Raw genomic sequence first — 17,095 nt, forward strand, 5'->3', positions numbered from 1 at the left:
GAATATTGTTTTTGTTAGTCCAAAGAGGTGTTTTGTTCCATTTGGAATAATTACTAATTGTTGGGAGTAGTAATGTCTTACGAATACTCTCTCTAAATTTCTCAAGCAAATTCTTCAAAGAAGCATGTTGCTCACCTCAAAAGGAATTGGGATATTATAAAATCGCATCCATTGTTTAGTTATCACTGGCTGAGGATTACTTTTTCCAGTCATAAAAATTTGAAGGAACTATTAAGTCCAGCACAATTACCTGTCATCACTCCCAGGGGAACAAATACCATTCAGGGTTGTCACGGTATATGCAGTTCCTGCAAGTCTTATGACAATATGGTTGAGATATCCAATTTTGTGAATCCCTTTGATGGGAAGACCTACTGATGTCAACATTTGACAAACTGTAAACCCTCTTACGTTTTTTATATTCTAAAATGCAAATAACTGTACGTGGGGAAGACTATTTGCCCTTTAAACACAGATATCAATGAGCATCGTAGGGCTAGTTTCAGTTAGGGCGCTGGTCTTTGACCAGAGGGCCACCGCGTGAGTGGACTGCTGGGCATGACCCAGTAGCGGCAATTCTTATGTTTTTAATGTTACTAGGATGAGAGCAGGAGCCCCACTTGTTGCACATAGCATCGCTGTGCAACGTTCTATTGATGACTACAAATGTTTTGCTCTTGACAAAGTATTTTGTCCTCACGGGGTGGTGACATGTCAAAACTTTTGTGGCAGTGCAAACAAAAATGGATCTTTACCTTAAATACTTGAGAACCCATCGGTTTAAACAACAGTATTCAGTGGGCGGCTTCTTTATGAATGGGTAAGCTAGCTCCTCCCTGAAGAAGGCGGTATCTTGTTACAGCATCTTTTTACAGCGGCAAGCCATTATGAAATTCATTTGAGAACTACACAGAGGTGTTATTGAGCTAGTTGCTACTCCTATTTTGATAGTCTTGTCACATAAACAAGTTTTTCCAAGTGGCTGTGCCTTGGGTTACTTTTCTACCTTTTCAGCGTGTGATGTTTCTTTTTTCAAATGAAGCACTTGGATGCCCTGAGGGGGGACCCATTGGGATTAAAGATAAGTGTCTGTTTTTTCCTACTTTTTTCAGTATATCATACGCTGTGTCAAAATGTATATGGAGAGTTTTTTTTGCCTGTGAAAGATATCCGGTCCTAGAAATGAGGAGTTAAAGTGCAGTGCTATGTGGCACAAGATCACCTCTGGCTTTCTGAGGCTATTTTCCTCCATTTTTATCTGGTAGATTGAGATCTTTATTTGTTAGGTTTTATAATTTATATATTACAATTGTATTCAACAAAATACAAATTTGCAAAGAAACTATTCATCTTAAAACATCTCATCTATATTACCTACCTATAGACTGAATGGTAAAAGAACAGGTACTCCAGGACATCACAGGAACACGAGGATCTGCTTCATTGGGAGGAACTTTCAATCCAACACGATAAGATGTGGTGGCAAAGAGAATCAGCATTTCCTTAATACTCTTAGAATATCTGATACTGTGTAGTAAAATCAAGAAAGGAGAATCAGTCTGAAGTGGCACTGAGTGTTCCTACTTCCTAAATAGCTTTATAGTGGTGCTTAGAAGGTACCTCTACAGCAGGGGTGTCAAAGTCCCTCCTTAAGGGCCGCAATCCAGTCAGGTTTTCAGGATTTTCCCAATGACTATGCATGAGATCTATTTGCATGCGCTGCTTTTGTTGTATGCTAATAGATCTCATGACTATTCATTGAAGAAATCCTGAAAACCCGACTAGATTGCGGCCTTCGAGGAGGGACTTTGACACCCTTGCTCTACAGGAAACAAGAAGGGAGAGTTAAAATATATTGCACTAAATGAAGAGATAGTTAGAATAGGCATCTCTGAGGTCTGGTGGAAGAAAGATAACCAATGGGACTTTGTCATACTGGAGTACAAACTAAATTGAAGTGGATCGAATTGGTGGAGGTGTAGAATTATATGTTAAGTAGTGCCTTGAATCAAAGGACTAAAAATTCTATAGGACCTGAAACACATCTTGGAATCCCTATGGGTGGAAATTCCATAGGTAAAGAGGAAAAAGAGTGATAAGAGTGTACTACCATCCATCCACCTGAACAGACAGATGTTGAATTGTTATCAGAAATTAGTATGGCTAACAAACTGAGTAACAATAATAATGTATGATTTCATCTATCTCGATATTGACTGGGTAAATATAACATCAAGGCAAGCTCGGGAAATAAAATTATTTGATAAAATCAATGACTGCTTTATGGAGCAACTGTTTTAGGAACCAACATGAGGCAAAGCCAATACTAGACCTAGTTCTTAGTGGAGCACATGAATTGGTGTGAGAGGTAATGGTGCTAGGGCCACTTAATAACAGTGATCATAACATGATCAGATTTGATATAATCCTTAGAGTAAGTTCACACTGGAAATCCAACACAATAGCATTTAACTTTAAAAAAGGAGACTATGATAATGTGAGGAAGAACAAAATGACAGAACATATACATAAGCTTGGATAAATGAGACAAAGCCAACATGGATTTATTCAAGGGACATCTTGCTTCATCAATCTACTACAATTTTTTGGAGGGGTGAACATGTGGATAAAGATGAGCTGGTCGATATTGTGTATTTGGATTTTTTGACAAAGTACCTCATGAAAGATTTCAGAAGAAATTAGAAAGTCATGGGATAGGAGGTAAAGCACAGTTACTTACTGTATCAGGTGTTATCCAGGGACAGCAGGCAAATACTCTCAACATATGGGTGATGTCATCCACTGAGCCCTGATGCGGACAGCCTCGCAAGCAGACTTGCTTGAAGAACTTTCAAGAAAGTTCATGACTGCCGCACTGCGCATGAGCGAGTGCCTTCCCACTCGACGTAGGGCGCGCGTCTCCTCAGTTCAGCTAAGAAGCCAACCAGGGGAGGTGGGTGGGTTGTGAGAATATCTGCCTGCTGTCCCTAGATCACACCTGTTATGGTAAGTAACTGTGCTTTATCCAAGGACAAGCAGGCAGCATATTCTCAACATATGGGTGACCTCCAAGCTAACTAGAATGGGATGGTGAGAGTGTTGGCAATTCAGGAGAATAAATTTTGTAAAACTGCATGGCCAAAGTGGCCATCCCGTCTGGAAAAAGAATCCAGACAAAAAATGAGAGGTGAATGTATGAACCAAGGACCAAGTGGCAGCTTTGCAGATTTTTTCAACAGGAGTAGATCTAAGGAAAGCTACAGATGCCGCCATAGCTCTAACTTTATGGGCTGTGATTCGACCCTCTAGATGCAGTCCAACCTGAGCATAGCAGAAAGAGATGGAAATGGTTCGCTTGGAAACTGGATGTCCCAATTTGTTTGGATTGAAGGAGACAAAAAGTTGAGGAGAAGATCTGTGTGGCTTAGTACTTTGCAAGTAGAAAGCCAAAGCACACTTACAGGCCAGAGTATGAAGAGCTGTTTCTCCAGGATGAGAATGAGGCTTTGGAAAAACACTGGAAGAACATAGACTGATTTAGATGAAATTCTGAAACCACTTTAGGCAAGAATTTAGGATGAGTACGGAGGACTACCTTGTCGTGAAAGAATACTGTGAAAGGTGGGTCCACTACTAAAGCTTGTAGCTCACTGACTCTGCGAGCAGACTTGAGAGCAATGAGAAAAACCACTTTCCAAGTGAGATATTTGAGATGAGCCGAAGACATTGGTTCAAATGGAGGCTTCATAAAATGAGCAAGAATAACATTGAGATCCCAAACCATTAAAGGCGGTTTGACATTGAAAAGTCCTTTCATAAATCTGGAAACCACATTATGAGCAGAGAGGGGTTTCCCTTCTATAGGTTGATGAAAAGCAGCAATTGCACTGAGGCCTGATTGAGATGTAGCTTTGAGGCCTGATTGAGATAAATGCAACAGGTAATCCAGAACTGAAGACAAGGAGGTAGATTGCGGCTCCTTGTGATGGATGGTACACCAAGCAGAAAATCTAGTCCATTTCTGGTTATAACATTGCCTAGTGGTAGGCTTCCTAGAAGCCTCTAAAATGTCCTTGACAGATTGAGAGAACTAGAAATTGGCAGTTACGTTGAAAGGTACCAAGCTGTCAGGTGTAGAGACTGCAGGTTGGGAGGAAGCAGAGACCCCTGACTCTGTGTAAGCAGAGACAGAAAAACTGGTACAGGAAATGGCTCCCTGCTGCTCAGTTGAAGTAGAAGGGAGAACCAGGATTGCCTGGGCCACCAAGGAGCTATCAGAATCATAGTGGCATGTTGTAGTTTGAGTTTAATGAGAGTCTTGAAAATGAGAGGAAATGCATACAGAAACTGATTTGTCCATTCCAGAAGAAAAGCATCTGCCTCCAGATGGTGAGGAGAGTATATCCTGGAGCAGAACTGAGGCAGTTTGTTGCTGAGGGGAGATGCAAAGAGATCTACTTGAGGAGTCCCCCACTGAGAAAAAATGTGATGGAGAGGTGACGAATTGAGCGTCCATTCGTGAGGTTGGAGAAGACAACTCAATTTGTCCGCCAGACAATTTTTCTCTCCTTGAATGTAGACCGCTTTCAGAAAGGGGTTATGAAGAATTGCCCAATTCCAAACCTTCTGAGCTTCCTGGCAAAGAGGGAGAGATCCTGTTCCTCCCTGCTTGTTGACGTAGTACATGGCTACTTGTATTGTCTGTACGAATGAAGACTACTTGATCGTGAAGATGCTGAAAAACTTTGAGAGAATTGAAGATTGCTCTGAGTTCCAAGAGATTTATGTGACACTGACGATCTAATCTAATCTAATCTAATCTAAACCTTAAGTTTATATACCGCATCATCTCCATGAGAATGGAGCTCGACACAGTTTACAAGAACTTAAAATAGTGGGTAGAGAAGAAGAAAAAGGATTACATGAACTTATGTGTAGAAGGGGGGAGAGAAAGGGGGGAAGGATAGAGCTACAATTTGCTGAAAATCCAGGTTTTCAGTTTTTTGCAGAATAACTGAAGGGAGCTCAGGTTCCGCAGAGGGGTGGTGAGGTCGTTCCAAAGACCTGTGATTTTGAAGAGAAGGGATTTTCCCAGTTTGCCTGAATAGTGGATGCCGCGTGGAGAGGGGAAGGCTAGTTTAAGCCTTTGGGCAGTTCTGGAGGAGTCGGGACTGGAGGAGTTGAAAAACAGTGGGATAAGAGGAGGCAGGATTCCGTGAATGATCTTGAAAGCCAGGCAGGAACATCTGAAATGGATTCTGGAGATTATTGGGAGCCAATGAAGTTTGGCAAGGAGTGGGGAGGCATGGTCAGACTTGCGTTTTGAGAAGATCAGTTTGGCTGCAGTATTCTGGATTAACTGGAGTCTTAGAATACTTTTTTTTGATAGATTTAAGTAGATGGCGTTGCAGTAATGTAGTTTGGAGAGGATGATGGATTGGACAAGGATGGCAAAGTGTTGTTGGCTGAAGTAGGATCTAGCTTTCCTCAGCATGTGAAGGCTGAAAAAGCATGATTTTGCCAAGGAGTTGAGGTGGTCATTGAGGGAGAGAGAGGAATCGATAGTGATACCAAGGACCTTGCATGAGAACTCGAGCTGTAGTGTATCGCCTGTGGGTAGTGTGAAAAGTGTGGGCAGGTGTTCGAATTTTGAGCCGATCCAGAGTAGTTTTGTTTTAGATTCATTTAGTTTCATCTGTACCGAGAGGGACCAGGCACAGAGTCTCATTATGCAAGCTATAATGTTTTCGTGGAGGTTGGTGAGGTTCTGGTCAGTCTCAAGGAGGACAAGGATGTCATCTGCATAAGTGTAGATTGTTTCCAGGGGGGATAGTTGAAAGAGTTTCACTGTGCTGGACCAATGGCCTTGAGTAACATAGTAACATAGTAGATGATGGCAGATAAAGACCCGAATGGTCCATCCAGTCTGCTCAACCTGATTTAATTTAAATTTTTTCTTCTTAGCTATTTCTGGGCAAGAATCCAAAGCTCTACCCAGTACTGTGTTTGGGTTCCAACTGCCGAAATCTCCGTTAAAACCTACTCCATCCCATCTAAACCCTCCCAGCCATTGAAGCCTTCTCCAGCTCATCCTCCCCCAAACGGCCATATACAGACACAGACCATGCAAGTCTGCCCAGTACTGGCCTTAGTTCAATATTTAACATTATTTTCTGATTCTAGATCCTCTGTGTTCATCCCACGCTTCTTTGAACTCAGTCACCGTTTTCCTCTCCACCACCTCTCTCGGGAGCGCATTCCATGCATCCACCACCCTCTCCGTAAAGTAGAATTTCCTAACATTGCTCTTGAATCTACCACCCCTCAATCTCAAATTATGTCTTCTGGTTTTACCATTTTCCTTTCTCTGGAAAAGATTTTGTTCTAAGTTAATACCCTTCAAGTATTTAAACATCTGAATCATATCACCCCTGTCCCTCCTTTCCTCTAGGGTATACATATTCAGAGCTTCCAGTCTCTCCTCATATGTCTTCTGGCACAAGCCTCCTATTATTTTCGTCGCCCTCCTCTGGACCGCTTCAAGTCTTCTTACGTCCTTCGCCAGATACGGTCTCCAAAACTGAACACAATACTCCAAGTGGGGCATCAACACCTTCTTCCTTCTACTGGCTACGCCTCTCTTTATACAGCCCAGCATCCTTCTGGCAGCAGCCACTACCTTGTCACACTGTTTTTTCGCCTTTAGATCTTCGGACACTATCACCCCAAGGTCCCTCTCCCTGTCCGTAAGGAGTCCATCGAGATGAGCCCCTCAAGTGTAGGTCGAGCAATGTGTCATGAGGATCTTTTGATGAGGGGGCATTTGAAACAGTAAACCTCTGGAGAGATTGGAAGAGAGCATCCACCAGTGGAGAGACTGTCTCAACGAAGGTGTCACTGTAATGTGCTGAGAAAATGGGTCGAAAGCCTGCGCCCCCTGAGATGCCAGGGTCCACTGAGGAATTCTGAGTTGAAGTCTGGCAAAAGGAGTCATGTGAACTGTAGAGGCCATGTGAACTAGCAGAATCATCATGTGTCTCGCAGAGAGTGAAGTGAGGGATGATACTTGTTGATAAAGTTGAATGAGAGCATCCTGTTGAGGAAGGAATGCTCTGAGTTGCACAGTGTCCAGTACAGCTCCAATGAACTGTAGAGTCTGAGAGGGCTGTAGCTGGGTTTTGGAAAGTTGATTTTGAACCCCAAACTTTGGAGGAACCAAGTAGTTCATTGGGTCGTTACAATAACCCCCTGAGATGTTAAATCTTTGATGAGCCAATCGTCCAGGTATATGAAAACCTGAAGACCATGGTTGCGCAGAGCTGCTGCTGCTACTACTAGGCACTTGGTGAAAACTCTGGGAGATGATGCCAGGCCAAAGAGTAGCACTCTGTACTTAAAATGATGATTCCCCACCCAAAATCTGAGAAACTTGCGAGAGGCTGGATGAATGGGAATGTGAGTGTAAGCCTCTTTGAGATCCAGAGAGCATAACTAATCGTTGTGATCTAGAAGGGGATACAAGGATGCTAGAGACAGCATCCGAAATTTCTCTCTGATAAGAAATTTGTTGAGAGCTCTGAGATCCAATATAGGCCACATATCCCCTGTCTTCTTCGGGACAAGTAAGTAATGGGAGTAAAATCCCCTGTTCTAATGTTCCAGAGGAACTTCCTCAATGACACGGAGACGAAGCAGAGCTTGAACTTCCAGAAGAAGAAGGGTGGTCTGTGACAGGTTGGAAGGATACTTTCTTGGGGGAAGATCTGGTGGAATCTGGATAAAATGAAAAGAGCAACCCTCCCTGATGATAGTGAGGACCCAAAGGTTGGATGTAATGAGCTCTCATCGTTGGTAAAAATGATGGAGATGACCTCCAATGGGAAAAGGAGAGGACAGAGGCAGAATGATTGAGGTTATGCTCTGTGTTAGATGGTCAAAAAGACTGAGAGGCCTTGCATGCAGCAGGAGTCTGAGGTTTTTGCTGTCTTTGTTGCTGCTGCTGTTGTTTCTTAGGAGGCGGTCTTGAATAAGTGGCTGCCTTCTGAGGAAAACGCCTCTGATAGGATGGAGTAGGCCTGTAACCCTTAGCGGTGGAAGACTTTGGCCTGATTGTGGAAGGCTTGGCCTGATTATGGAAGCAAACGATTTCTCATGCTCAGATAAGCACTTGGTAGCTGCCTCAATAGAGTCATCAAACAACTCATTGCCCTGCATGGGATGTTAGCCAGGCGATCGTGTAGATTCGGGTCCATATCTACGGTGCGGATCCAGGCCAGCCGGCGTATTGCCAATGACTCTAGCGGACATTTCAAATGCATCATATGCAGCTTGAACCATATGCATGCAAAGTTGACCCAGAGTGTGATGCATGCATTGAAACTCTGGAAGTCAATGTTGAGGAAGTTACTTGAAAAAATTCAGGCATGGCGTTGACCAAATGCTTCAGGTAAGATGTGAAGACAAAGTTGTAGTTCAAAATTCGGTTTCTCATCATCGAATTTTGATACAGCCGACGACCAAACTTGTCCATGGTCCTGCCCTCTAGGCCAGGAGGGACAGTGGCATAAACTTTGGTAGGATTGGTTCTTTTTAAAGAAGACTCCACAAGAAGAGACTGATGGGATAATTGAGACTTCTCAAATCCGTTACAATGGACCATCTTATATCTAGATTCCAACTTTGCTGGCACAGCAGGAACAAAATATGGTGTATCCAGATTTCTTTTGAAAGTTTGAGAACGGATGGGATTCATGGCTAATTTGAGAGATTCCCTAGGAGGATGAGTATTTTGAGTCAGATTCCAAAGTGATGTTAAGATCTTTACTCATTTGGCATAGAAACTTGGTAAAAGATACTGGATCTGAAGAGGAATGACCTCGTTGAGGAGAAGGTGAATGGGAACCTCTCGAAGTACCTCTCATAGCAGAGAATGAAGGTGAAGCCTTGAATATTGATAACTGAGATCTGAGTCCATAGGCAAAGATGATTCACTTCTGGAATGTGAGGAGAACCTCGCAGGAGAAGAACTCAACTGATGAGAATGGTGAGGCTCTGCAACAGATCTCGACAGCCGCCACAGTAAAGCCTTTGTAGACACCTGGACTCCATATTTGGACACTTTGTCACCATTGAATCGCAGCCATGTTTTGAATAGATTACAATAGTACTCTGCCTTACCTGCTTGATTTCCTTACGCTGTCTGTGGATGGTAGTTCTTTCTGTTAGTTGGAGGGGTATGGGGGGGTTTATGGGGATGGGGGGAATTCTGTTTGTGTCCATTTGTGACCATGGAGGACATCAGAACACAGTCTTCCATGGAGTTTGCCCCAACTTGTAAACCTGATTTTCTGCTGGTGTTGTTTCTGCTGTGTTCTTTGTTTAATAAAAAAAGGATTTCACACAGATCTCAACAAAGGAGTTGGTGGTCTTGAAGAGTTTTGATGCCTCGATAAGCGAGACCTGTCTTGAGAAGGAGACCTGGTCCTCAAGTGATGCCTCATCAGGTGATGTGGGGAAGCATGCCTCGAATCACTGTCCCGTGATTGAATCAAATTCAGTCTCGAAGATGAATGTCGAGGAGTCTTCATTCTATGCCTCGAAAAGGGCAACGCCTTATGTGAAGAGGTAGGACTGGAAGTCGGAGAACGATGTTGAGATACTGAAAAGGACTCAGCTCCTTGTGTAGAGGTATCTCAAAACTCTTAAGGACTCAACTCCTTGTTCAGAGTGTGTAGAATGATGTCGAGGCACTCTCAAGGACTCAACTCCTTGCATAAAGTGTGTAGATTGAGTTTGAGGCACTCTTAGAGATTTGACTCTTTGTAATACTGCTGAGTGCTCAAGCTGGACTGCAGGAAGCAGAGTTGAGGCATGAGTTAATTTGGCAAGCATGTTACCAAATTCCTGATGCAGAATAGTTTCCAACATATTCTGCAAAGCCGGCACCAAGACCACTGAATTTTGTACATTTGGTGTAGCTACAGTTTCCGAAGAAGACAACCTCAAGGAAGAATGTTTCCTCGATTTGGAGAAATGTTTCCTGGAGAACCTCGGATCCACCGGTTCTAAGGGTGGCATGTCCGGAGGAGTTGGCTAAACTATCTTACCTGAGGGAGACAGTGAGGATAACAGCGCCTCAGGAGAAGACTTAGCTGATTTCCCCGAAGATGAGAACTTCCCCATCGAGAAAGGTTTAACCAAGGTCGAGGTTAAAGGTGTTTGTCCCATAGAAGACTTTGCTGAAGTCGAGGTCGGGGCTGAAATCGGGGTCAAGGCCTTAGGTAAAGGCTGATCCATTCCCCCGAATATTTTTTCTATCTGGACTCAATGACGTTTAAGGGCTCGCTTCTGAAGTGTAGCACAGTGGTTGCACGACTTCGGACAATGGTCAGGTCCTAAACACTGTACACACCACTTGTGTGGGTCAGTGATGGAGATTGTGCGTTGGCACCAGCTACACTTCTTGAACCCTGTGACCGACATGGAATGGAACACGGTCATGGAGAAATCGAAGTCCGCAGGCTGAAACCATGGAGTAGGCCCCGCTGTGACACGAAAGAAAATCAATAAAACTTTAACTTTTATTTTTAAACAAATGCGAAATTAACACAGTGACCCTGTAAAATAAAATACACAAGCCGTGATGAGAGAAAGCACGAGTTTAGAACTAACTCTCGCGCAGAGCTTTGAAATGAGGGCTTCTCAGCTCCATGGAAAACTTAGAACTGAGGAGACGCGCGCCCTATGTTGGGCGGGAAGGCACTCGCGCATGCACGATGAGGCAGTCACAAACTTTCTGAAAGTTCTTCAAGCAAGTCTGCTTGTGAGGCTGTCTGCATTGGGGCTCTGTGGATGACGTCACCCATATGTTGAGAATATGCTGCCTGCTTGTCCTGGGACAATGTCCTATTATGGATTAAAATTGGTTGAAAGATAGAAAACCATGAGTAGGGTTAAATAGAAACATGATGGCAGATAAAGGCCAAATGGAACAACCAGTCTGCCCATCCACAGTAACAATTATCTCTTTCTCTCTCTAAGATATCCCACCTACGGACGGTGACCTACCTATCCCAGGTTTTCTTGAAATCAGACAGTCTCCACCACCTCTACCGGGAAACTGTTCCACACATCTACCACCCTTTCTGTAAAAAGGTATTTCCTTAGATTACTCCTGAACCTATCACCTCTTAACTTCATCCTATGCTGTCTCATTCCAGAGCTTCCTTTCAAATGAAAGAGACTCAACTCATGCACATTTATACCATGTAGGTATTTAAACGTCTCTATCATATCTCCCCTCTCCCACCTTTCTTCCAAAGTATATTCCCAATAAAGAAGGGTAAATAGTAGGGTTCCCCAGGGGTCTATGCAAGGACCACTCCTCCCCTCTAATATGCAGCATCTTCTCTCCGCTCTCTCCTACCCACTAATATGCGTCTGCCCCTCCCTCCCCTCTACTTCCTTCCAGCATGTTCCACTCTCTCTCCTACCCATTTCCAGGAAGCGTTTGCTCCCCACTCTCTCTAACCATTTCCGTTCAACATCTGTTCCTCTATCCCTTACCCCTCTCTCTCTACTTCACTTCAGCGCCCTGCGGGGTCCAGCAGCCCCCTTCTTCCCAGTCGCCGCAGTCCGGGCATCTCCCTCCTCCCTTACCTTCACTTTCGTTAACGATTTTAATTTTTCTGTCTCTGAGCTGCTCAAGCCTTTCATCAAATCACATACGGCTACCTGAAACTTCTCCTCCGACTTCTTGTTTCTGGTTGCGTCAGAGGAGAAGTTTTAAGCAGCTGCCACGCAACTTGTTTAAAGGCTTGTGCTGCTCGGAGAATCACCAGGGAGGCAAGAAGATGCCCAGACAGCGGCAATCGGGAGGAAGGAGGGATGAGGCTGCTGAACTGTATGATTGGGGATCTCGCACATTCCCTCACTAAACTGCGGAGATAAGACCATTATTAACCGATCCAAGGAATGGTGAATGGTCTTGTCCCTGTAACCGCGGCGACCACTTTTTTTCTCCCCATTTTGGCAGGTTACCCACAGCTAGCCGCAGGTAACAGCCACCATGTCATTCTCTAGCGGTACTTTCAGTGGCGTCGGCAAATCTTGCTTTACTCTTTTCCTACTGTTTTGGGACCAGAAAGCGTTTTCAATTTTATTTTGTTTTGAAGCTGTCACTCTGCTCTGTAGTTATATTAATTATCAAATCCTCCTCTCAAGATGGAATGGCACAAGGAGTTTAAATCTCGTTGAGTGGAAGGAGCGATGCGTTTAAGCCACCATCTTCGTGCATTGCATTGCAGGCTCCCCCCCCCCCTTGATAGGCTATTTTCATTTCAGGCAGCAGTCAGAGATAAAGAGTTTAGTCAGTTGATAGCCAGTGCAGTATCTTATCAACATATTAGAAGACTCTTGAAAACATACTTATTCGATAAATTCTTATAAGAGATTTGAATCTGACAATTTATATAAATTTGTATTTCCTGAGTTTGTTTCAGCTTCTTTGAGCTGTAAACTGCATAGAACTGGAAGGTAATGTGGTATACAAATAAGTGTTGTTACCGATTTCTTTGATAGGACATATTAGTTTTCTCAAAATGATTATTTTACCAACGTGGCTCAATATGCTTCAGAGCTATATGCCCTTGCGTTTGCTGCGTAAAGATGTGCGTAAATTGCAACAGTTGTTTACCACATTTTGCTGGGCCTTGAAGAAACCTAAGATACAGTTTCAGACGATGGTGGGGGAATGGCCTTGGAGGGGGGGTTAGAGCTGCCCAGTATTCAGGATTACAACTATGTTTGCATCTTGTGACACCTGGGTGACTGGGTAGCTAATACTGTGACAACCCCACAGCCAGCTCTGGCTTTGTTCCAGGGTTTATGAAAGGTAAAACTCAGTCTCTGGTCAGAAGTGCTGACCAAGTGAGATGTAAGGAATTGGAATGGGCCCAATAACCCTCAGATTCTAAGTTAGAAAATGAAACTCATTAATATAATATTCCTTAGCAGAAGGTACCTTACTAGTGTAGTTACCTTAGAAAAACTGGTAAAGGTTATAGGAATTGGAAACATTTTCCTTTAAGGAAACCCCAACTCTGGTCCCAGTAGAAGTAATCAGTCTCAGTGCCTGGATGAGCTAGAGCCAAGCCTCTTTCCCAGGAGAGAAAGGTGGGGTTTGGATCCACATAAGCTCAGAGCCCTGAGAGCAGGGGGAGGAGGAGAGAACAGGCAAGACAGACAGCAGGCATTGCAGGTGAAGGAAGGGAGAGAGACTTCCCTTCTCATGGGCTGCAGTGGGGATGTTGAGATGACTGAGGATTTCTCAGACTCAAACCGAGCCCCCCACATTGTTCCCCACACACAGAGTAGATACCGAAGAGGGAGTGGAAAATATGAAAAAGGATCTGCAAAAGTTGGAGGAATGGTCTAATGCCTGGCAACAAAACATTCAATGCAAAGAAATGCAGAGAAATGCATTTGGGGATTAATAATCGGAAGGAATCATATATGCTGGGAGATGAGAAACTGATATGCACGGACAGGGAGAGGGACCTTGGAGTGATAGTGTCCGAAGATCTAAGGCAGTGGCTGCTGCCAGTAGGATGCTGGGCTGTATAAAGAGAGGCGTAGCCAGTAGATGGAAGAAGGTGTTGATGCCCCTGCACAGGTGAGGCCCCACTTGGAGTATTGTGTTCAGTTTTGGAGAACGTATCTGGCAAAGGACATAAGAAGACTTGAAGCAGTCCAGAGGAGGGTGACAAAAATTATAGGAGGCTTGCGCCAGAAGACGTATGAGGAGAAACTGGAAACCCTGAATATGTATACCCTAGAGCAGGGATGTCAAAGTCCCTCCTCGAGGGCCGTAATCCAGTCGGGTTTTCAGGATTTCCCCAATGAATATGCATGAGATCCATTAGCATACAATGAAAGCAGTGCATGTAAATACATCTCATGCATATTCATTAGGGAAATGAAAACCCAACTGGATTGTGGCCCTCAAGGAGGGACTTTGACACCCCTGCCCTAGAGGAAAGGAGGGGCAGGGGAGATACGATTCAGACGTTCAAATACTTGAAGGGTATTAACGTAGAACAAAATATTTTCTAGAGAAAGGAAAATGGTAAAACCAGAGGGCATAATTTGAGGTTGAGGGGTGGTAGATTCAAGAGCAATGTTAGGAAATTCTACTTTACGGAGAGGGTGGTGGATGCCTGGAATGCGCTCCCGAGAGAGGTGGTGGAAAGTAAAACTGTGACTGAGTTCAAAGAAGCGTGGGATGAACACAGAGGATCAAGAATCAGAAAATAATATTAAAAATTGAACTAAGGCCAGTACTGGGCAGACTTGCACGGTCTGTGTCTGTATATGGCCGTTTGGGGGAGGATGGGCTGGAGAGGGCTTAAATGGCTGGGTGGGTGTAGATGGAGTGGAGTAGATTTTGACGGAGATTTCGGCAGTTGGAACCCAAGAACAGTACTGGGTAGAGCTTTGGATTCTTGCCCAGAAATAACTAAGAAGAAAAAATTAAAATTGAATCAGGTTGGGCAGACTGGATAGACCATTCAGGTCTTTATCTGCCGTCATCTACTATGTTCCACAGAGGAGTTTATGGATACCTCTGCTTATCCTGAAGAAATATATGTTTCACCAGAAGGTATGGATATCAGTCCTTAAAGTAGTGATATTTAAAAGGATACTGTTAAAATTCTGCTATGCAAATAGTATAAGAACGTTTTTTCCTGCGCTCGGCAGCCTGTGCACAGAGCTGACTAATCAAACAAGGAAGGAGATTTATGGCTAGATTCACTAAGCCCACAGATCGGACCGGATCCATGAGCAATCCGATCCATGGGCGGGGGGCTGATTCATGAAGCGTCCTCATGCAAATGAGGATGCTCGGAATCACGCCCCAAACCGACTGCACGGATCGCTGAATAACGATCTTGACGCATGCACAGATAATCTGTAGATGGTCTGCACATGCTTACAGAGCAACGACCTTTTTTTATTTTACTTTTTTCTTTTTATATTGAGCCTGTGGTTTTAACCTGCTTTAAACCTGCGGGAGAAGGCCAGGAGAGTTGAGGCAGAAGCAGGGCGACGATCGGGGTAGAGAGCAGGAGAGTCGGGGACAGAGAGCTGGAAAGTCAGGCACAGAGAGCAGGAGAGTCGGGGAAGAAGCAGGGCGGCGATTGGAGCTGGAGCAGGGTGGCGATCAGGGCTGAAGCACGGCGGCAATCAGGGCAGAGAGAAGGAGATTCAGTTGGAAATGACGTGAGCGACTGGTCCCCAGCAATCGCTTGTTTCTTGATTGGCCAGTCTACTTGGTGTTCCAGTTTTTTGTTATTGAATCGCTGCCTGCCTACTTTACATGCTGTTTCCCCTCATTTGTATGCAGGATCGGATAGGATTGGAGGATGATCGGCCACAAGGTTAGTGAATCGGGTTGGAGGGAAATCAGGTCGCTAAGTGGTCACAAAGTGGTCGGGACTTGATCGGTGGGCTTAGTGAATCTAGCCCAAAGTGTACTTCATTTGTAACTGAGCTGCTAAACCTTTTGCTTAGAAGTTTCAAGCCTGATTTTTGCAAAGCTCAGATAACATCTTATTTCATTGTAAACCTTCCTGATAAAGACTACTTGCTGTGTAATGTGTTTGAAAGATTAAGGGCTAGATTCACTAAAGATAGCGACTCAATCACTGTTGGCCGATTCTCTAGCCAATTTTCCAACAGCGATTGAATCACTATCAAGTTTGCATGCAAACCCACTGACTCAATCACTCAGTGAGTGATTGACACATGCACAGAGCCCTAACAGTAGAGACAGGGGAAGGAGCCTATTGTTACTGCTTTCAGGGCTTCTGCTTTCTTTTAATGGAACAGATGTTCTGCGCTGACATAAACACGTACCATCTATCCTATACTAGCACCCCTGAGCCACTGTTCCTCCTCCCCCCCAAACCCCAAAAAGATGGCAGGAGGGATTCCCACGCCCTCCTGCCAGGAAAGAGCTCCCCCCTACCTTCCCCCCCCTTGAAGAAAAAGGCAGGAGGGATTCCCACTTTCTGCTGCCACGAAGGCACCTATGCTCACTCCCTCCCCTTCCCTGAAAAAACAGACAGTAATGATACCCACTCCTTCCTGCCACCCTCACTCTCCAGGCCCCCGTGCCCTGTACCTTAAAGTTGGGAGCAGAAGGTACTGAAAACACCTCCTGCTCCTCTTCTCTTCGTGATGATACTGGGCCTTAGGTCCCTCCTCGGTACATCATGTGATGCATGGGGAGGGGCCTAAGGCCCTGATTGGCTCAGGCCTGAGTTGTCTGAGACAATCAGGGACTTCCTTAGGCACCTTCCTAAGTAAGTCCTTGATTAGAGTTCTGGCTCTTGAAGCTATGTTTTTCTTAAAATTTCCATTCAAGTGTATAATTAAGTTACATGAAAAGGAATTTATATTTTGGGATCCTGTCCAGCTACAACAATTTCTAATTATGAAGGAAAGTGAGAAAAAATAATTATTTTCTTTTAATTTACTTTTTTGAGTAACTTGCTAAAAAGCTGAAACAAAATTAAATATTGTATTTAAAATACATGCCCATAGTGAATTTCATGAAAAATATATACATTTTTAAGGAAGGACGTTAACCTATGTCAATAACTTATGTATTTGGGTAAAAATAAGTTGGCCACTGTTCAAGCAGGAAACACAGCAAGAAACAAAAATGCCACTATAAAACACTGAAAGGTATTTAGAGAAAGATTAAAGACATTTTTCCTTTTAGAGAAGGCTCAATTTTTGAACTGCTTCTACCCAAAGCAGCAACATTCTCAATGCTATTAATTCTATCCAGGAAAACTTACGAGGGCTGTACACCATAGCTTAGTATGGAGTGAAAATCCACAGAAGAATCTCTGGTTTCCTCATCAGTTAAAACTGGATATTGCTGATTTTCACCTTTAGAGAAACAATATTATTACAGAAAAATTTTCAATTAAGATTCAAAATAAATATATGGAAATGAATGCTACTACTGATATAAAATGTAAGTCGTTATTACAATATTTATATGCACATACCGATTTCAAAGATC

At 43.8% G+C, this 17,095-nt stretch overlaps 1 protein-coding gene across 4 annotated transcripts in view; it reads right to left on the reverse strand.

Annotated features, from left to right (window-relative positions):
* UBR1 (ubiquitin protein ligase E3 component n-recognin 1) overlaps positions 1 to 17,095 on the reverse strand; it is a 531,921-nt gene that overhangs the window by 102,676 nt on the left and 412,150 nt on the right. For all 4 annotated transcript variants that reach the window (XM_033952836.1, XM_033952835.1, XM_033952834.1 and 1 more), the window contains exons 34-35: positions 16,866 to 16,959; positions 1,379 to 1,527 (exon numbers count right to left, since the gene is read on the reverse strand). In XM_033952836.1, the coding sequence (XP_033808727.1) occupies positions 1,379 to 1,527; positions 16,866 to 16,959 (243 nt within the window). The remainder of the gene's footprint in view (positions 1 to 1,378; positions 1,528 to 16,865; positions 16,960 to 17,095) is intronic.

Source organism: Geotrypetes seraphini, chromosome 7 (genome assembly GCF_902459505.1).
Source record: "Geotrypetes seraphini chromosome 7, aGeoSer1.1, whole genome shotgun sequence".
NCBI lineage: Eukaryota > Metazoa > Chordata > Amphibia > Gymnophiona > Dermophiidae > Geotrypetes > Geotrypetes seraphini.